The sequence below is a fragment of the Mizuhopecten yessoensis genome, unplaced genomic scaffold (genome assembly GCF_002113885.1).
Source record: "Mizuhopecten yessoensis strain PY_sf001 unplaced genomic scaffold, ASM211388v2 scaffold7547, whole genome shotgun sequence".
Classification (NCBI taxonomy): domain Eukaryota; kingdom Metazoa; phylum Mollusca; class Bivalvia; order Pectinida; family Pectinidae; genus Mizuhopecten; species Mizuhopecten yessoensis.
The window spans coordinates 917,649-940,867 of NW_018407102.1; the positions used below are offsets into that span (position 1 = coordinate 917,649).

Here is a 23,219-nt window from a genome sequence, read left to right on the forward strand (position 1 = left end):
TACATGCACAAGAAGGTTACATAAAAGAAATACATACAAACGTCCTGCTAAAGCCTCGTTCTCGGCATCGTCTCGCCCCATAAGCCATAGATTAGCATACAATTATACAGTGTACATATACAGAAAAAGTAGATCCTTTTAATGTGTGATATCAAGGTCTGAACGGCTTGTTTATCTGGAGATGTGTCATTTTGGTTTTTCGAGCTATTCGATCTATGTTTATCAACATCATATCTCCTCTATAAAACAGCATGTTTGATTGATCACATTGGTCACAAGACTGGGTAAAACAGCATATCGTTTAACTTTCGCGCTCGAGTTTCCCTGGTTATATTTCCCTTATTTACAATCACTTTAGAAAAATAAGCAAGCGGCAACGAAAGTAGCGAGTGACTGAAGATTCTGGTTTGATGAAATGCATATCGTACACGTGGTAGGAAGGCACGATGGTTTGTTTCCTTGAAATTTATCATGTTTCTCGAGAGCTTTTCCCGAATTAGATCATTTATGAAAAACTTTGGGAAACAGAGAATCGTGTTTCCCCACAACAAGGGCATTAATGATATAACAATATATAATTACCATGTAATTTGCAAATAATCAGGCTGATGCACGTGCTTGACGATTTATTATTAGCAATGACATAGCTTGTTTATTGCCCAGGAAATCGCCATTATACAAAGATTACCTTTTTTAAGACATCTAATAACAAAAATATAAAATGTATTTTGTCCTCGTTGTCTTAAAAATGATTTTTGTTTTTGAGGCAGGAATCACTTTTTTTTCTAGCAGAAACAAAAGGTACATTTGTCTCAACTCGTTGTCATTTCTTTATAACAGTTAACGCCTGATAGTTTCCAAATTATTTATTAAACCATGAGTAATATATACTTTTCATACTCCATACTCCATACTATATAACTATTATACTTTATTCGATAAAAGTAAGGTACACGAAAGCCGCAAAATAAAACAGTTCTGAAAATATTTAAGTAGATTTCGGTTATCGCCAAGCTATAGGAGTGGTTAAGGGTGAATTAACTGACATAGTCCACTCCGCTGATAGATTATATTTGTTATTGTCTAGCGAGCATGATACATGTATATTTACTGTACCTAGTCCAAGTAGCACCAACCCCGAAAACGTTACGGAGGACAACGTCAACATCCTGCAAATTAATAAAAACAGTAAATCAGGTAAGGGCTGCACGACACCTCGAGTTTATGCTACATTATACCTGTTTTTTTCACAAACTACTTACCTTTTTTTTTTTTTATTACAGAATCGTTATATATGCATCCCTTGTTGATCTTACACCAAAAAATAATTTAACAAAACGATGGTAACAGACAGACATATAGCAATCGTATCCTGGGTGAAACGTTTATCTAATTTAATCTCAAATTATTTTTTTATAACTTTTCTTTGAAGGTGTCCTTGTACACCAAAATTGGTTATTCCAGGTGAAATTGTATAGAAGATATGCCCCGGACAAACATTTCCAAAAGTAAAGGCCAAAGGTCAAGTCATAGGTCACAGTGACCTTATTCTTACTGATGAATGCCACCATTTCATTACCCCAGGTTTGAACATGTCATATGCCAGGATTACTTCATACACACACAAAGGCTAAATTATATATCCAAATATTTCAAACAATATATAAAAAAAAAAGTGATCAGATATCCCTTATATGGTTTTTTTCTGATTAAAGTGGTTGGTCTACACCGTCTGGTTTCTTATCTTTTAAGCACTTTCGGTGTTAAAACTTTCTTTGTACTTCCTGTTTGAGATGTTTACCTGAGAATGTGGGCGGTGGCCACGCCACGAAGTACGTGTTGATTTCCACCTATTATATTACACCCTGGTGTATTTGGGAGATATGTGATTGACACATGCGTGTTCTACCCATGTCACGCCATGTATGCATAGGCCATATTACCCTATTGGTTTCAAAAAAAACAATCATTCGAGATGTTGTATAATTTAAAAATATGTAAGAACGTGATATTGAAAAATAAAACACAGAGGAGCAGATTTGTAAAATTGATGTCGTCTACTTTAATAGCTCTCAAAACCAGTGAGAGTCCCCTTGTTCTAGATCATATCTTTATGTCATGTTAATAGTATCTAGTTTAAAGAGGCATCAAAATGACAAGAATTTCCTATAATTAGCAGAGGTGTAATTTTAAATTCGTTATGGTTAATCTCATACCTCACTATTGTAAAAAAAAGTGTACACTAATTTGTTTTCAAAATGGAAGCCGATGAAGTGATAGCAGAATGTTTTTTTCGTAAAATGTTATAGTGATCCTGACTTTGATCACTGCTTCTTAAAATACTAACTCATTTGAACTTAGTTTCATATTTGCCCATTGTATGACATCGAAGGTGGTCAAATCCGTTGTTACAATGATAAAACAAAACAATAAATAGTAAGTGGTATAGATAACAATCATGCTGACCTTAACCCTCACAGTTGTACTCCGAGGAAGGACAACGCGTTCGAGTCCCCTCTTACATGACTACTGTTATAGTTATAGTCTCTATCGTGATGACAGATTTTCCTGTTATACATTGTACTAGTGGTAACAGTGACATTGCCACGCTAAAACATTTGAGGTAGTCTCAAACTTGACCATTGTATAAAGTTTGATCCAAATCTATTCAGAAATATTCAGCTAGAGTGATGATAAAATGTGACCGCAAGTACAGACGCGGATGGCTACATCTTCTCCACAACCTTGTCGCGTAAGGATATCAAAAGTAAAAGGAGAGGAGTAGTTTTCTGACTAGCCCCTCCGATTGATCGTATTGTTACCGACATTAACAATACTGCTTCAGAAAATGTCTTACTTTTATGTGTGTGACAAACATAATAAAACATTCTCCTAGATTATCGTAAAAAGATCGCTTACATATTAAAGTTTTAGTAGCGTAGCCATGCGAACACGCTAGATGTTCATTAAAGGTAGTGGCGTGTGTTAAACATAAACCTTTAGTATGCTAGCTCAGCCGGCTAATTACACTTGTAAATGGTACAGTGGGTATGGTGGGTGGAAAGGTACAGCGTTCGCGATTTTAAGACTCGCGTTTTTTTGGATTTGTAAGATTACTTGATTACAAATATTTACATTCGTAATGAACTCGCAGAAACCTGCAAAAAAATAGTTAATACACCAACGAAAATATAGGATAGTGTCGACAAACAAGGACAAAATATAATGTTGCGTCAACAAACTAAAAGAAAATGAACCTCAGTGTCAACAAGTACTAGTAATACTTTACTCCCTTTGAGGTAAGATTGCGGATCAGAACACGAGGCAGAAGATTCGTACATGTATGTTGTCAATGGCCGAGATAATGATTCTTTTTCTCTTTCCCTGTCGACCCAGATAAATGTAAAAACTGTCGTAGCCATACCAAACCATTTAAATAAACATATTATTGAAATGACGTTAATACATTGTTGACGTGACGTCATACAGTTGTTATGATATGGGAATCCCTTAGTCTCTACGCTAGGGTAAGACGAACAGAATATATCACTAATGTACCATGTAGATAGTGAAAACTTGCCCGCCAGTTGGAAAGGTGGCGCAGCTGATAACATGTTCGCCTTTCACCAAGTGGGGAGGGGTTCGATTCCAAGATGGTACTCCTCCAACATTAAGGCAATCCCACCACCCTCACCACCCCAAGCCCCCGAACCCCCAAACCCCAAAAAAGCTTCAAAAACAAATATAAAACTGGTTGGAATTTCTCTGTCTTCATCAGACATGGATAATTGATTATTTTTCTCCCACTTTCCTTCAACCAAATATGTGGTTTATGATGAACCAAACGCATTCAAATCGGAGATATTTAAGGGCGCATGAAATATGTGACAAACTGATGACGTCACTCTAATTACGCTGCATAAAGTGATGACCAGTGGTGACGTTTTCAGAATAAATGCGTGTGAGAGCTATCTTTTCCCAACTAGATAAAGACAGGTTTTTCTCTGAGTCCGAGATATCTACACTTCCGGCTAGGGAAAGATTTCTCAGTCTTACCCTAGAGAACAGACGGGGGATTCTCCAGTTATAACCACTGCGTGACGTCACGTCAGCAATAGCAGATCAGGGACGGTAACTACTGGCAATTATGAAATTAACATTTGTATTTCATGAAAATACCTCTTGTATTTGATTTGGGAGAAAAACATTCATTCCCTACTTAGAAGGAGGGGAAAGATGATATTATATTGGTTCCTTGGCGAACAACGGGAATGGACCCATGAAGGTAGTTGGGATACTATTCTGACCTTGCTCGTTGACGCCGTAGTACGATTCTTTAATTTAAAGTGGTCTTTAGTTAATATTTAAAAAATTCACTTACGATTTTCGAATCATACACTGTATTCATAATTTAATCCTAAAACCTTTCTGATGACAACTGCTGTTTTCAATAGTTATCCTGGTGATAGCTGTTGTTCTATTTCTAAACACTTCCTTCGGGTTGGTAAGTATGGATTATGAGAATCGTATTAGTATTGGTTGTGTAAAAAGAACTTCTCATAATTATAAGTTGTTGTTCTAATTAAACTGTCTGTTGTCATTTTTATTTTTCGAGAACTTACCGGGCGACAGCTATTTTTTTCTACTTAGCTAACCTGGTAAGAGTTGTTGCTTCTGGTAAAATTTCCTGATAACAGCTTTTGTTTTCTATTTTATTATCCTTATGAAAGCTTCTGGTTTTTTCATTAAGATATATCGCACAAAATGTATTGCATTTCATTATGCCTGTAATACGCAAACGGATTTTGATTACCGTAGGCGAAACTTAAAACGATATCAAAGAATAAGTACGGCTAATTAAAGCAAATGGTACTCGCGCAGACATAAATGCGAATACTAAATAATTTTTATAAGACAGGTTTATATGGAAGGTTACCTTGTATGTATTCTAAATAATTTTTATAAGACAGGTTTATATGGAAGGTTACCGTGTATGTATTACTTTGTTTTATAAGACAGGTTTAAATGGAAGGTTACCGTGTATGTATTACTTTGTTTTATAAGACAGGCTTATATGGAGACTTACCTTGTATGTATTACTCTGTTTTATAAGACAGGTTTATATTTAAGGTTACCGTGTATGTATTACTTTGTTTTATAAGACAGGTTTAAATGAAAGGTTACCTTGTATGTATTACTTTGTTTTATAAGAAAGGTTTATATGGAAGGTTACCGTGTATGTAATACTGTGTTTTATAAGACAGGTTTATATGGAAGGTTACCTTGCATGTATTACTTTGTTTTATAAGACAGGTTTAAATGGAAGGTTACCGTGTATGTATTACTTTGTTTTATAAGACAGGTTTATGTGGAGACTTACCTTGTATGTATTACTTTGTTTTATAAGAAAGGTTTATATGGAAGGTTACCGTGTATGTAATACTGTGTTTTATAAGACAGGTTTATATGGAAGGATACCTTGTATGTATTACTTAGCTTTATAAGACAGGTTTATATGGAGACTTACCTTGTATGTATTACTCTGTTTTATAAGACAGGTTTATATTTAAGGTTACCTTGTATGTATTACTTTGTTTTATAAGAAAGGTTTATATGGAAAGTTACCTTGTATGTATTACTTTGTTTTATAAGAAAGGTTTATATGGAAGGTTACCGTGTATGTATTACTGTGTTTTATAAGACAGGTTTATATGGAAGGTTACCGTGTATGTAATACTGTGTTTTATAAGACAGGTTTATATGGAAGGATACCTTGTATGTATTACTTAGCTTTATAAGACAGGTTTATATGGAGACTTACCTTGTATGTATTACTCTGTTTTATAAGACAGGTTTATATTTAAGGTTACCGTGTATGTATTACTTTGTTTTATAAGACAGGCTTATATGGAGACTTACCTTGTATGTATTACTTTGTTTTATAAGACGGGTTTATATGGAGACTTACCTTGTATGTATTCCTTTGTTTTATAATACAGGTTTATATGGAGACTTACCTTGTATGTATTCCTTTGTTTTATAAGACAGGTTTATATGGAAGGTTGCCTTGTATGTATTACTTAGTTTTATAAGACAGGTTTATATGGAAGGTTACCTTGTATGTATTACTTTGTTTTATAAGACAGGTACAGATATAGATATAGATAGTTTATTAAAGTCTCACCTTACATAAGTATATGTACACTGATACAATGAAATATACAATAAACATCTGACGAAATCTACTCTAAAAGAGCTATGAGAGACTAAAAGTAATTAAAATGCATGTAAAAGCACTTCTCTTTAGAAGGACCTTACTTTTAAAAGTCATTAGAGAGAGAATCTAGTAAATGCTACAAAGTTGTATTGTAATATCAAACTTCAATATACAGTATACTATAGTGCATGTGACCGGTTAACATAAACACTTACCTTGTTTGCGCCCGACACGTTGATGTTGAAACAGCACCACTCTATCCACAAATTGAGTCTGTGCTTTATGTCCAGGTGAAAGTCATGATAAACTACTCCCACACAGCAACCCTAGCCGTGGGTAATTACAACCTGACCCACACACAATGCCTATGTCAATGGTTCCGTGAAGTGGGAGGGGGGACTATTTCACTGAAATCTGAGAAGGAATCAAAGTTTGATTAAGATTCGAAATCACGCAAGTTACCACACGAAAGTGCTATTAAATTGTTTTCTGGGTATATTGTGTCTTTTTAGCAGCGTTAATAATTATATTTATTCACGCCATGCCACAGGCGATAGTGACGATCATGTTCCATATATTTCACCTCAAATGATGAAGCTATAATACGCTAATACAAAAGTACAACCTGTATTGGCGGAATTTCTTCTTTGTTATTATCGACCATTTCATCACATTTAACATACTCTCACAGTAACTGCCCAAAGTAAAGTCTGGGTGGAGTATGTAATTACTGAATACATAGCCAGGCACCTCGTCACATCGTTAGCCTTAGGTGATCATCAATTGGTTATTATTATGTAAATGGACTATATATTTTAAGAAGAAACATGAATTTAAACCGTATTTGACTCGCCCTTTTTTTTAAAAAAAACATGTTAATAAGATGCAAATATAGACGCTCTAATGGGAAATGTCTCATTGAAATGGGTAGTCGGCATAATATTAAAAAACAAGACCGAAAATGTACTCTATGTAAAAATGATCTAGGCGACGAATTTCATTATTTATTCAAACGTACAAATGTAATAACTAGAGATAAGAGAAAAGCATCTTCTTTAAATTATAGAAAAAAATCTCACAAATTAAAATGATTGGAATTTTGCCATTTTGTAACAAGACAATGTTAAATGGAATTTGGCTTTTGTTGGAAAAAGTTAGCAAACTACATGTATCAACTATTGATAATGTATCATGCATACTGTTTCGTGTACTTGCCATCCATTTTGCCTTTACAGGTGTGTATTATTGTACACCGATACCTCATGTTGTACATTGTTACGTATCTGAGGAAACCAATAAACTAAACTTATCTAAAATGGTCCCTAAAGGATACATGTAATCAAATCACGACACTAACTAGTCTTGTGACAAAAAGGCTAAATCAGTATACGATGAACACCTGTAATACAGTGTTAAATCATGTTTAGCGTGACAGCCATCGGTACATGTAGGCAAAACACATGTCTTACCACTGGTACGGACATCTATAACCAACACCGTATAATATAGTACTATCTCAATTTCTAGATTTTCCTTATCTTGCTCGCGGTATTCGTGCTGCATTACCAGCCCAAGACAGCTGCCAGGTACCTGCCGCAGGTCGGTGGTTTTTATACGGGTAATCAGTCTTTCCTCCACCACCAAATCGAGACACGTGCTTAAAACAACAATAACAAACGACCCCAAACGATCGAATAAATTGTGAAGATAAGCGTTATTTTTCGCTATTTTAAAACATGGTGACTTTAGTAAAACTAAAAAGAAGTCGCCCTCCTCGTGAAAACCTTTTCCCCGTTAACTCAACTTTCTCTGGCAAATCAATGAGAGAGAAGTTTTCTTTGAGAAACTTAGCCAATGTAACCGAGACTGAAGTTGGACGTGTTAAGGAGCGTTGCGTCAAAGGGACGGTCAATTAGGTAAAAAATATCTCAGGACAGTTTATAAAGTTATTGACCAAAGATTTGCTCGAAGCAAGTCAAGTTTGTTTCTGTCAAAAAGTATATTGTCTAGAGAAATCCAATTTACACCAATAAGATCAACAACAACACATGCATGTACTTATAGAAAACTGTGCTTATATTAGACGTCCGCTCGGGAAACTAACGTCACTATCCTGGTTCGACCGATATCATGCTCATTGACTCCTAGTATGGGTTTCTTAGGTATTCCCGTCGTGTCGTTGTCATTCCTACAATACTCATTTGAAACCTATTAGCGTTATATATGTAATATATTAGTTGTTGTGTAAGTAGCTGATAACACCATGGATTACAATGTGTTGGTGCCTATGTATTGGTGAAATGGTTGAATTGCGTGCAGTCTCTCTGTACAGTTCAGCTTGGTTAGGTTAGGTGATTTTCTGGATATTTGATATCCATCTTTTCTCGCCTTCCACGCTTGGTGAATCCTTTGATTTGACCCGATATTTTGTCAGTCAGGATGAGAAAGTAGAATTTGAAAGATAATCATTTCTGGCAACAGAAAGGTGAAAAAAGGGTAATCATATATCCCAAACAAAGATGTACTTAATCAAAGTGGACAGTTTTCTATTACATATTTCTCAATTATTTCACTTCGTCAGTTCTATTACTGAGAGGTCGGCTTGTACCACCAACTAACTCAATAAGTAATATTGCGGGTTTAACACAATATATTAACCACTTCATGGCGTTGCTACAATCCTACTAAATACAGCCTGTAAAGGTAATGGCCGACGTGTTGAGGGCACGTTAACTTGAGGTAATAATTGTGAACACATGTACCACTGATCTTCCATGGAAGATAGACGATGCATACACTGATTCTAACTACATGCTTAATTTCATTAAGCAGATTTTAATTTCCAGGATACTCCATAAATGGTAAATATGAACATTGCACTGTGTCGATATGGCATTTACAGTCTTTTTGAATGACAAACGTTTGCAGTAAAACATCATCATAATGCATGCTAGCATAGTAAATACCATATCAACACAGTTCAACGCTTTAATCGACGCATTGAGCATCAATATATATTATATTTATATGCTGCTTTGGCCACTCCGACAAATAAAGCTGGGTTAGGGGTCACGCCTACATTTTTGTAAATGGGTCAGTCTCAACCAATGCATCTGCTGTTTCGGTCAATCTCGACTAAAATAACTGTTAATGTTTAATTTTGATTAATTAACCAGCTGCTGATACTAATGACATAAAAAGGTCAACGTCATCCATTGTAACCCAAAGTAAGGTCGACCCTAACAAAATTACTGTTCAAGTGATATAAAACATTCTATGTTACCGGTATTAATATTTTTCTCAAAATGGTTCATTCACCCGTAAGGCCTATGATACTACATGACAGTATGGCATCATGAAAGATCTTCACGACCTTGGCGTACGTGGAAACCTTCTTAATTTTATATTTCATTACCTATCAGATAGACACTTCAAAGTCCGTGTTGGTTCAACTTTTTCTGAAACGTCTACACAGGAAATGGGAGTCCCACAGGGTGGAATCCTATCAGTCACCCTGTTTGGTCTTTAAATCAATGATATAGTCAAATGTCTTGGCCAATCAACAGAAGGATTGTTATTTGTGGATGACCTCTTGATCTGTTACAGATCTTAGAACATGCACACGATAGAACGACAACTTCAACAGAGTTTAAACAAACTACAAAATTGGGCAGACGATAACGCTTCAAATTCTCTAAATCTAAAACTGTGTGCATGCATTTCTGTCAAAAACCGAAAAGCACATAATGACCCAATCCTTACACTCGATGGCACTAGAATTTCTCGCCCTCATTTTTTATTCGAAACTCTCTGTTATACCACATATAAAGTATCTGAAGGATAAGTGTTCCAAGGCGTTGAACATTATACGAGTTCTTTCTCATACTGATTGGGGAGTAGACCGTGAAATGCTTTTGCGCCTATACAGATCACTTATTCAAACAAACTGGAGTATGGTTCTATGATATACGGGTCGGCACGCAGTTCGTACCTGCAGATGCTAAACCCAATCAATAAACAAGGGCTACGTCTAGCCCTTGGAGCTTTTCGAACAACACCCGAATGAACCATCCCTTTATTACAGTTTGCAGCTCAATTAAAATCAAACCCTAAAAATCCTGCTTTCGACCAAGTATTCAACCCAAAATACCAAAACATATTAACGCAAAACCAAAAATTTCTGCCAACATTTGGTATCCGAATTTAAAATTTCCTGCAAGAACTCAACATAAAGTTGACTGACATAGGTGAATTTGATATATCTGATGTTCCTTCGTGGACCATTCAAACACCTGATTTTAACTTTCCATTACATGAGCGAGGGAAATCAAGTGTTATGGCCGAAGAACACAAATCCTCCTTTCGGGAATACATTTCGAATTACCGTTCTCATACACAACTTTACACCGATGGTTCCAAAGAAGGTGAGAAAGTGGCAGCAGCCTGCTGTACTGCTAGTTTTTGCACTTCAGTTCGACTACCAGCCGGCGCCTCCGTCTTTTCTGCCGAAGCCATTGGTTTAGCCCTCGACCATATGATGAACACTGCATTAAAAGGCAACCATTTGTTCTGACTCTCTATCTGTCCTACAGAGTTTACAGTTACGGGATCCTAAAAACACACTCGTACAAAACCTTTCTCTTCGAATAACTCGTATCTTAAAAAAGTCTAAAAATAACTTTACTGTGGATTCCGAGCCATGTCAGAATTAAAGGCAAAGAATGCGTTGACAGGGAAGCGTTAAATCTCCAACAAACAAATATCAAACTACCATATACAGATTTTAAACCTACTATTCGTACAGCCATTCAAAATGAATGGCAGCAACGCTGGTCTCTCGAGACCACCAACAAACTTTTTAAGGTACAACCGAAACTTAAAACATCTATTCCCAGTCGGAAAGATAGTAGAGAGGAAGTTGTCCTCGCTCGGCTCCGTACTTGGCACACATATCCTACTCAGTCGTACCTTTTAATACGAGAAGATCTACCTTCATGCCACGCATGTGACACTCCATTTACAGTGGAACATTTTTTAATAGAATGTTCCGATTTTAAACACATTCGTGATAACTACTTTCGAGTCCCGGATATGAAAACACTTTTCAGTTCCGTGGACTCGAAGGCATTATTTAACTATTTGAAAGACATCGGTCTATTTTATAGACTCTGATGTCTTTTAACCCACCTTACCCTTTTTGACGTTATATATATATTACATATTCCATATCATATATTCGTTATCTTTTTTTATTATTTTAACCCCCTTTTTATTTTTTATTATCTACACATACAATGCGAATGCTTTTAAAATGAACTTTTTATCTGATTTTATCTTCACTACTCACATGTTTGTTTAACAAAAATTAAATAAATAAATAAATCACCATGGCCCTAAATGACCACAGCCGTCGATAGGCCGTTAAACACAAACAAACAAACAAATCACCCGTACGGTTATATGATGACTGAAAATGACTAACCAGTCTGGTTATATGATAACTGACAATGGTTAACCCGTCTGGTTATATGATAACTGACTGTGGTTAACCTGTCTGGTTATATGACAACTGACAATGGTTAACCTGTCTGGTTATATGACAACTGGCCATGGTTTACCCGTCTGGTTATATGACAACTGACAATGGTTAGCCTGTCTGGTAATATGATAACTGACAATGGTTAACCCGTCTGGTTATATGATAACTGAATAACTGACAATGATTAACCTGTCTGGTTATATGATAACTGACTGTGGTTAACCTGTCTGGTTATATGACAACTGACAATGGTTAACATGTCTGGTTATATGACAACTGGCAGTGGTTTACCCGTCTGGTTTTATGATAACTGACAATGGTTAACCTGTCTGCTTATATGACAACTGACAATGGTTAACCTGTCTGGTAATATAGTAACTGACAATGGTTAACCCGTCTGGTTATATGATAACTGGCAATGGTCAACCCGTATGGTTATATGATAACTGACAATGATTAACCCGTATCGTTATATGAAAACTGACAATGGTTAGCCCGTCTGGTTATATGATAACTGACTGTGGTTAACCTTTCTGGTTATATGACAACTGACAATGATTAGCCCGTCTGGTTATATGACAACTGACAATGGTTAACCTGTCTGGTTATATGACAACTGGCCATGGTTTACCCGTCTGGTTATATGACAACTGACAACGGTTAGCCTGTCTGGTAATATGATAACTGACAATGGTTAAACCGTCTGGTTATATGATAACTGAATAACTGACAATGATTAACCTGTCTGGTTATATGATAACTGACTGTGGTTAACCTGTCTGGTTATATGACAACTGACAATGGTTAACATGTCTGGTTATATGACAACTGGCAGTGGTTTACCCGTCTGGTTATATTATAACTGACAATGATAAACCCGTCTGGTTACATGATAACTGACAATGGTTAACCTGTCTGGAAATATGATAACTGACAATGGTTTACCCGTTTGGTTATATGATAACTGACAATAGTTAACCTGCCTGGTTATATGATAACTGACTGTGTTTAAAATGACTGGTTATATGATAACTGACTGTGGTTAACCCGTCTGGTTATATGATAACTGACTGTGGTTAACATGCCTGGTTATATGATAATTGACTGTGGTTAACATGCCTGGTTATATGATAATTGACTGTGGTTAACATGCCTGGTTATATGATAATTGACTGTGGTTAACCTGTCTGGTTATATGATAACTGACACTGGTTAACCCGTCTGGTTATATGACAACTGACAATGATTAGCCCGTCTGGGTATATGATAACTGACTGTGGTTAACCTGTCTGGTTATATGACAACTGACAATGGTTAGCCCGTCTGGTTATATGATAACTGACTGTGGTTAAAATGCCTGGTTATATGATAACTGACTGTGGTTAAAATGCCTGGTTATATGATAACTGACTGTGGTTAAAATGCCTGGTTATATGATAACTGACTGTGGTTAAAATGTCTGGTTATATGATAACTGACTGTGGTTAACATGCCTGGTTATATGATGACTGACAATGATTAACCCGTCTGGTTATATGACAACTGACAATGATTAGCCCGTCTGGTTACATGATAACTGACAATGGTTAGCCTGTCTGGTAATATGATAACCGACAAAAGTTAACCCGTCTGGTTATATGATAACTGACTGTGGTTAACATGCCTGGTTATCTGATAACTGACTGTGGTTAACCTGTCTGGTTATATGATAACTGACACTGGTTAACCCGTCTGGTTATATGACAACTGACAATGATTAACCTGTCTGGTTATATGACAACTGACAATGGTTAGCCCGTCTGGTTATATGATAACTGACAATGGTTAACCTGCCTGGTTATATAATAACTGACTGTGGTTAAACTGACTGGTTATATGATAACTGGCAGTGGTTAACCTGTCTGGTTAAATGACAACTGACAATGGTTAACCCGTCTGGTTATATGATAACTGACAATGGTTAACCTGCCTGGTTATATGATAATTGATGTCGTTAACATGCCTGGTTATATGATAACTGACTGTGGTTAAAATGCCTGGTTATATGATAACTGACTGTGGTTAACATGCCTGGTTATCTGATAACTGACTGTGGTTAACCTGTCTGGCTATATGACAACTGACAATGGTTAACATGTCTGGTTATATGACAACTGAGAATGATTAGCCCGTCTGGTTATATGACAACTGACAATGATTAACCTGTCTGGTTATATGACAACTGACAATGGTTAGCCCGTCTGGTTATATGATAACTGACTGTGGTCCGTCTGGTTATATGACAACTGACAATGGTTAACTTGTCTGGTTACATGATAACTGACAATGGTTAACCTGTCTGGTTATATGATAACTGACACTGGTTAACCCGTCTGGTTATATGACAACTGACAATGATTAACTTGTCTGGTAATATGACAACTGACAATGATTAGCCCGTCTGGTTATATGATAACTGACTGTGGTTAACCTGCCTGGTTACATGATAACTGGCAGTGGTTAACCTGTCTGGTTATATGACAACTGACAATGGTTAACCCGTCTGGTTATATGACAACTGACAATGGTTAACCTGTCTGGTTATATGATAACTGTCAATGGTTAACCCGTCTGGTTATATGATAACTGACAATTGGTAATTTGTCTCATGATTTTTGTTTTTTTAGGCTTGTATTTAAAAAAACAAAAGTTTTTAATGAGACAGACATTTGATTTATTCAAGTAACATTCGCAAAAAAATCCAATTTTCATTTTTTTTACCGGCAAATGATTCAGTGAAACTCGATTAACCCTATTGTAAAGTAACATAAGCAAAAATGCCAATTACATGTACTTACCCCGTGTTTTTGCTTGACGTGTCTGTTGACACGTCAATAAAATAAAATAATAATAAAAAAAGTGCAAAAGTTGACAGACTTCTTAGACTAATACATGAATGTCTTATCACAATCCATACACTCCCTCAGACTGGATGGCATATCCTCAGCTTCCATGCTTCGACAGAGTTAAGACAATAAGACCCTATTCTCCCTTGGAATTTGGTAGACTGATCTATTCAAAAACTCGCATAAATAGTATCCTAGCTTACTACAACCTGGGACATCGAAACACCTTTTTAGCCTCGTATTGAAAATTAAAGATACATTCCCTATTGTACATCTGTTTCTTCTTCCTTTATACCTATAGATGGTAACATGTCACCAATAGAACGTACACACAAATCCTATGTAGGTTTTATCCGTGTAAAGTTGGATGTTTGTATGTTAAACTTTTAACAATTTAAGTGACGCTTTGTGGTGTTAAAAAGCACACTTTTTTGTGATTACTTTTTTAAAGGTAATCATAATAGCAATTAAGTGTTGTAATTAGATACGTGTACATTTTATATTTACCATTAAAAAATTACTCGTTTCTACCGAAGAAAACATTACCTGTTTACGGTCGTTATTTACGTGACAACGTTAACTGGACCTGATAAACTGTTCCTATCTCACTGTATAAACTCATTGTGGGTGCATGTGTGTAATAATGTATTAACTCATTGTGGGTGTATGTGTATAATAATGTATTAACTCACTGTGGATGTATGTGTGTAGTAATGTATTAACTCATTGTGGGTGTATTTGTGTAATAAAGTATTAACTCATTGTGGGTGTATGTGTGTAATAATGTATTAACTCATTGTGGGTGTATGTGTGTAATACTGTAATAAGTTGCTTGATTGTTGGTAATGGTTTAAGGTCATCTGGCTTTGCGACCCGACCATGTCCAACCTACTCTGTATACACAAAATCACTCGGAGAAACCTTTCTTCGCCAGCAGAGATAAACAGCTCTCTAAAAAAAAAGAGAACAAACATATAATAGTATAATAATATCAGAAATTAGATTGTTTGTTTTTTAATTGGCTGATGCAAGGAGCTCAGTTCTAAATGTGAATTGTCATAATTCGAGATATTAGCACGTCAGTCTTAAATTCAACATAAGTGTAGGTAAATTTCAATTTTATTTATATTTTCTTCCCATTATTATATGTAGCGGTATGTGTAACATGTAATAAACTGCAGTTATTAGCGATTTGAGCTCCATCGAAGTTGACTGAATCTTTGTTGCGTTTGGTGGCAGACTGTAGGCATTCTTATGGCAACAAACTGTGGTCTGTCTTGTTTCGTTTTCATATGAGGATGAATATATTGATTAACTTATCAGGACTGATAAAATAAAACTTGTCCTTCAATTTCATAGTTAGATATCAATAGGTATATCGAAGTTTATTAACCTCGCGGATGGTGTATATACCCTCATGGGTTTGATATAATGGACACTACAGAATATTGCACGTCTGTCGCCTCCCTCGATCCTTATTTACAGCATGACCAACAGGGACGGTTTTTACTGTGCTGTGCGATAATCAGGACGACTTGGATTTTCCGACAGTGAACTTTCCCTTTTTATTCTAACATCCCTGCTTCCCATATTTGGTGTTTATTTGTCGCAGCTTGCTCCGACTATCATGACTCCAGTGCTAGATGTCAACCTCTGACAGTGTTTACAAGATGCAGGTTGATGATAACATGGTAGCCATTGTGATCTCAGTGGGAAATATGAAGGTATGTAGGTCATTTTTTGATAATTCTCTTTTAATATTACTTGGACTTGACCTTATACTTTTTCAAGGTTCTCTAGTTCAATAATTCCTTTATTCATGTTTTGCCCTAGTTTTTACATAGTTTGCCCTAGTTTTACATGTTTTGCCCTAGTTTTTACATAGTTTGCCCTAGTTTTACATGTTTTGCCCTAGTTTTATCGGTTTTAGCGTCCGCATTACAGCTTTGTTGACAGTTTGCCTCTATTTCGTTTCCCTGTGCATGCCGAGAAATGCGACTCTTGGAGTGATGATGATAAGCAATGTTCGATAAGGTTCTATTTTGTATAACAGTAAAATAAACCTTGACCGTTTACACCCATCTTTTTTATTTTCGGATGTGTGACCAATTCCAGTATTCTTGAGAAGTTTTATTGAATTTCATGAAGAAATGTAGATTCCAGAGTGAGGAAAGGGTCCGATTAAATATTTTAGTAACAGTGACCGTGACTGCTCATGAAAGGAGAGTGTGTTGGAAGGACGAACTGACGAGAACAGTTCATACCGGAATAAACTTAATATCATAGGTGAATGTTCATGCATTTGTTTCTTTGTCCGAAGATATTGTTCGTTTTTCTACGGGGTCACTTTTTCACGGAAGAAAGGACAATAAACATAGTTAGGGGGAATACTATTTTCTACGAATGCCCGATTAGGACCTCTATGTAGAATAACGACCTGTTGTCTTAGAAAACATTCTAGTTCCAACTGATGTACTTACTGTGTTCACAATGCAGATGTTAAATGTATCTAGTATCATACACAAATCCGTGCAGTTCTTCAGTAGGAGCAGTGCAAAACACACTGTTAAACAAGGCTCCATAACGCCATAATAAGCGGAGGTAACACCCAATTTATATACTCAATCGCTATCCCCTTGATATAAGGACTCTTTGTACCAAGGGCCATTCAAATCAGTGCAGTACTTTGAGAGGATTAGATAATTCAGTTAGAAACTGTGCAGTCAAGATTGTGTTGACTAACTTTGTAAAAAGGGGCATAACTCCCATAAAAATTACCGAGTGAAATATTAATCGCAGATGCAAAACTTCTGAGTGTAACTGGTTGATTATCATGAAATTCGGTCGAAAACTATAGGAGTTGTCCGAACAAATTAGTTAAACCGGTTTTGCTGTCATTTTTATGTCGTCATCGTATTATTATGTATGACGTATATGTATTGGTTTTTGAATAGGTATTGATTTGTATGATTTGTGTTAGCTACTAGGGCCATTTTATTTTTTCCTCCGTAGATGAATCATTTTCTGTTACAGTATAGGTATAATTCTTTCTGTATGTTTGATCATTATCAAAACGTGCCCCGGTATACAAAAAAAATCACCACCTGATCCAAACTTCCGCCAACATATATTTCTAATATAAGATTACACCTGGAAACATCTTTATACAGGATTTCATTTCACATTGTAGTACAAACTTCGACTGTGTCCGCTTCTGACGGTTAGTGAATGTTAACAAATTGTGCAATCCAACAGTGATAAAACTTAAGTTTTCAATTGTTAAATAAAAATGGTTCGACTTATGCTTTATTGCTTTAGTGAACCCTGATCTATCTAGGTCCGTGTAGAATGATTCTCATTACACCAGGGCTTAGCCTGACAGTACATGCGAAATCGAATTATCCATTTCATTGCTGTTCCTTCACCCAGTATTCGGCGAGAAAACATTCATAATTTATCATTAATGAAAACAAATAAAATCCGCATTGAAGTTTAAAGTATTTTAATAAATAACGATGAGAGATTTGTACAAACTGTTCTTCCGTTGTAATACCCAGTGATAATGTGTGAACGATGTCTTTTTTGACTACATTGTATTTTTTAAAGATACAAGCATTGTCCGCGAATGGTCAGAAGTATAAAAGACCACACATCGAATAGACACACAGAAATACTGCTTATGATGATTCCATGTTCTTAAAATACCACTTGTTAATTTGTTATAAACCTGTAAAAGGATTCACTTCCTGTCCGAAACATCCATCTGAACCAATCAGATCAAACGAATACTGACTTCCGCCCACCAACGGGCTGCTCCGGAAGCCGTCTCTCTCCGCCTTCATACAAGATATCCTGGACACTGTACTGTTACCGACACACCTGTAACATATGTACAACTTGGCGGTTACACAGGTACTTAATTGAGATGATAGAAAGTAAACGAGTAAATAACAAAAAAGGTAAACAGACAAATTAAATAGCAGTTCATGACGTCTCCGTTCCAAACTCTTCGAATTCGCTAATATGATTTTTGGTAAGTTATTTAATATAACATATACATTAAAATAGCAGTACACAATGGTTACTTTTATGCTACAGAACAACACAATAATGAACTGGTCGGGAACCGTGCTAACTTCTTGACGCTTATATTAACATAGACAATATATAGAGACTGGTAGGTTGGTTTTCTATAAAAGAGTGACCGTTGTGTACTTCTATGGACTTTCTGTAGAACAGGGAGAGTAATGTCATAAACGGCGATTTCTCAAAATGAAAAACAAAATAACTTCGGGATTTCTACCTTACTCTGTCATTGGTCTGTTTTATCTGGGATCGGACACAAACATGTTTGGAGATGAGACGAAAATATTTGTAATATCTGGAATTATCTGGAAATTAACAAAGTTGTTCAAAAAAGATCAACCGCAATAATCCCGGAACTAAAGGGTCTTTCATATCCGGAGAGACTGAAACGCCTGTAGTATCTACATTTGTAGCATATTTACAGAAGACAGCGAGAGATATCATAAATATCTATATAATAATTCATAGCATATATGGCAATGGATTAACTGGACCCCTTAAATAAATAGAGAGGAAAGTAACTAATTGTAAAAGCTGTTGGAATATGTGAACAAGTATGCGTCGTCCCAACTCATTGGAACCTAGAATAAATTATCGTATGCTTGAGCCTGGTGTAGGTGACATTTAAATTAACTTGTGCCAGAAAAATATCATAAGAAAGCTTGTTCAAACATTAAAATAATTGTGCTTTCAATAAAGTCAGGTTAGGTTATATATAGAAGCTGTCTTTTATCTATTTTGAAAACAGAACACCGACTTACCGTGCTGTGGAGATAACCAAATTAGTTCTCAAAATAACACACTGACTTAAGTAAATAGAGCCTTCATAAACCGGCAGTGAATACCCCAGGTTTTATCATTTAATGTACTAGCGAGGGACGATAAAGATCCAAAAAGCCTCTCACAGAAATAAATCATTTGAAACTGAATTAAAAGTGTTCAGAAATATAGTATTGTTGTTTTTTTAGCTAATATATGTAAATACTGTAATGTACTCTACGGTTCGAGCACTATCCTAAACACTGACAACTTATCTTGCATAAAGTTGTAAATAAATCAGTGTTATTGATAAGGTATACCTGCAGTAATCGTCCCTGCCGTCATTGTTGGCGTCACGCATGTACCACGTATCCTTGAGGCCAGCGTCGAATCCCATTCTGGACACGTACCGGTGGTCCTGTCCCACGCTCCCAGCCAAGGCACAAGCCAGAAATTGTTTCTTTCTTTTCCCTATGACTCTGATAAATTGATAAGAAATATACTCATTGTAATGGCCTTATTAATTGAACATAAATCTACATATTATTGTATTATGACAATGTAGGATAACACTCCCACAGAACTTATTATGTGTACAATTTTTTTCAATTGTAGCAACATGCGAATTTCTTCTTTTTTTTTACATAAAATACATAAGCATTTTTCAAGCATTCAGAGGAGAATATCTTTATGTTTTTTGTCAGAGATTGTTGGGATCACATTGCAAAGGTCAGGGTCATATGAAGCAAAGGAAGGAGTCTCGGAAGGGGTTAATGGAAATCTTTTACAAGTAACAACTCCTAAAGAACACGATATAAAGCGTTTTGAATAATATTGTAAGTTTCCAATTCGCCTCTACAGGTAAATACTATTATATGGATGTTGGTATGAAAATCAAAATTAATTATAAAAAGACTATGAGTTAATGAGTGTTTTAGTTTACTTTCTGGAAGCTACTGTCGTCGTTTTGGATGCACATACAACGCATTTCCCGAGTAAGACATTGTAATCAGTAACATGTAAGAGATACCTGCAGTAGTCATTTGCGGCTCCTGTACCCTGGACATCAGCCCAGCCCCGGAACAACTTGCTGTTACCCTGGTCTATGACGTCATATCGACGCGGGATAATTTGTTCGGATGTCAAACGGGGCGGCTTGTCGTCAATCTCATCATCGTCGTCCCTCAAAATCGGAATCACATTGTCATCTTTGGAATGTTTGTGGAGGTATTTCCAGGTGCCGTAAGCTATAACAGTAAATATAATGGAGGATGTGTTGTGATAAGAACTATTCGTTCGCTGTCTTGGGCGGACTGATCTAAGGATAAAGCGATTTGGCAATACACCAGGTCAAAGTCCAAGACAGGAACCGACATTTGAAATTTGGAATAATTGATTGATACTGATAAGATATAGAGTGTTCAAGCTTTGTCTGTATGTTAGAAATACCGGGAAAAGGCGAGGTTTCCAAAATGACAGACGTCACATTAGGAATTCTACCAGGTATACATGTAAAAGATATGTTAACGACAGTGAAATGAAATGCATACCTTTTCGAGGAAGATACCAAGGTTTTTAATAGTATCAAAACCAGTGGACCAGAATACACTACAATAGGATCTGTACAACATTGGAGTGACACATGGCCTCCCAAATTACCTCCCTGTCTTTGTTAACATACGCACATATACCAAAACTAACACCAGATATCAATACAACGTCAAACCGCCAAGGACATAAAACTCCATGTCAACAAATACTGAAAAAGACATTGGAGTCACCATTGACAACCACCTAGAAATTCGAGCAATTTACGTTAGAGAAAAATAGGAAGCAAACGCCATGGCCACAGTCATCAGAAGAACATTAATTCCAACACCTAGACGAGGAAACATTCCACCGTTGTACGAGAGCGTCGTGTGAACATATTTATAATTCTCGTGTTCAGTAAGATGCCGATATAAACGTAAAATAATAAATGATAGGGGTACACACAACAGTACCTCATATCTGCCTCCATCAAAGGGCGGAGATACTGTGAAATATTCGAGAGAGAAAAAATTGAAGTTACAAGAGTTGGCGTATAGAAGACACTGTGTTGAAATTATTGGAACATTCTAGATAATAGGGGAATATATTATAGCTAGACACTTAAGTTTATTCCGATTTTGAACAAAGTCACAGATTGAAAAGAATACCTGCAATAAATTTTAACAACTAAAAGAAAGAAATAGTTTACAGTGCTACTGGTTTACATATGGAAACATCCAACATTATGTTTGATATGGCTTTGAAGCATCACTTGAAAGCAGACTTCAATTTCGAAGTGAACCTGTAGATCTTGTAGTGGAAATAAACTCTCAGTAAATATAAGTTTGCTTGTTAACCCGGCCTAGCGGTTAAGCCGTGTCAGCAGTATATGTTTATACTACTCCTTAGGGGTGCCAAAACAACACTTTCCTTATCAATGTGGGTCTAATAGGTGCAGTAGACCATTTAATAGCAATACAACAAATATCGTCTATTGTTTATATCTGTAGCATAGATATCGTCTAATTTAAGCCTGGCTTGTAGCATGTTCCGTTCGTTAATGATCTATGTTAGAGTTTGTTACTAGTGGTCTCTCTGATTCAGTGTCACTAGTGGCTGCTCCGCTGTAAATATGTACTGTAATACATATGTACTAAATCGTGTAGTCAATGACACGATTGTCTGTGGTTTCTTTGTGTATTCGATAGCATTGTTGTATTTTTGTGAATTCAAAACCTTTGCTGTCTATTTGTCAGTTTGTGAATTCAATAACTGCTATCACTGCTATCAGTGTGTGTAATAACTGCCATCAGTTTGTGTTGTATTCAATAACTGTCAGAAGTTTGTGTTGTATTCAATAACTGTCACAAGTTTGTTTTGTATTCAATAACTACCATCAGTTTGTGAATTCAATTATTACCATCAGTTTGGGTATTCAATTACTACCATCAGGTTGTGTAATCAATAACTGCTATCAGTTTTTGTATTCAATAACTGTCATCAGTTTGTGTAATCACTATCTGCAATCAGTTTGTGTATTCAATAACTGCTATCAGTTTGTGTAATCAATAACTGCTATCAGTTTGTGTATTCAATAACTGATATCAGTGTGTGTAATCAATAACTGCTATCAGTTTGTGTGTTCAATAACTGCCATCAGTTTGTGTTGTATTCAATAACTGTCAGAAGTTTGTGTTGTATTCAATAACTGTCAGAAGTTTGTGTTGTATTCAATAACTGTCAGAAGTTTGTATATTCAATAACTGCCATCAGTGTGTGTATTCACTAACTGCCATCAGTTTGTGTATTCAATAACTGCCATCAGTTTGTGTAATCAATAACTGCCATCAGTTTGTGTAATCAATAACTGCTATCAGTTTGTGTAATCAATAACTGCCATCAGTTTGTGTATTCAATACCTGCCATCAGTTTGTGTATTCAATAACTGCTATCAGTTTGTGTATTCAATAACTACCATCAGTTTGTGTATTCAATAACTGCTATCAGTTTGTGTATTAAATAATTGCCATCAGTTTGTGTAATCAATAACTGCTATCAGTTTGTGTATTCAATAACTAATATCAGTGTGTGTAATCAATAACTGCTATCAGTTTGTGTATTCAATAACTGCCATCAGTTTGTGTTGTATTCAATAACTGTCAGAAGTTTGTGTTGTATTCAATAACTGTCAGAAGTTTGTGTT

General features: G+C 35.9%; 2 protein-coding genes across 2 annotated transcripts in view; both read right to left on the reverse strand.

Annotated features, from left to right (window-relative positions):
- Positions 1 to 14,828, reverse strand: part of LOC110453928 (probable chitinase 10) — a 32,756-nt gene extending 17,928 nt beyond the window's left edge. Inside the window, exons 1-3 of the mRNA XM_021503174.1 lie at positions 14,594 to 14,828; positions 6,433 to 6,631; positions 1,117 to 1,169 (exon numbers count right to left, since the gene is read on the reverse strand). Coding sequence (XP_021358849.1) covers positions 1,117 to 1,168 — 52 coding nt within the window. The 5' untranslated portion in view covers position 1,169; positions 6,433 to 6,631; positions 14,594 to 14,828. The remainder of the gene's footprint in view (positions 1 to 1,116; positions 1,170 to 6,432; positions 6,632 to 14,593) is intronic.
- A 3,298-nt stretch (positions 14,829 to 18,126) lies between these two features.
- Positions 18,127 to 23,219, reverse strand: part of LOC110453926 — an 8,559-nt gene continuing 3,466 nt past the window's right edge. The window contains exons 2-4 of the mRNA XM_021503171.1: positions 20,517 to 20,733; positions 19,807 to 19,965; positions 18,127 to 18,520 (exon numbers count right to left, since the gene is read on the reverse strand). Coding sequence (XP_021358846.1) covers positions 18,361 to 18,520; positions 19,807 to 19,965; positions 20,517 to 20,733 — 536 coding nt within the window. The 3' untranslated portion in view covers positions 18,127 to 18,360. The remainder of the gene's footprint in view (positions 18,521 to 19,806; positions 19,966 to 20,516; positions 20,734 to 23,219) is intronic.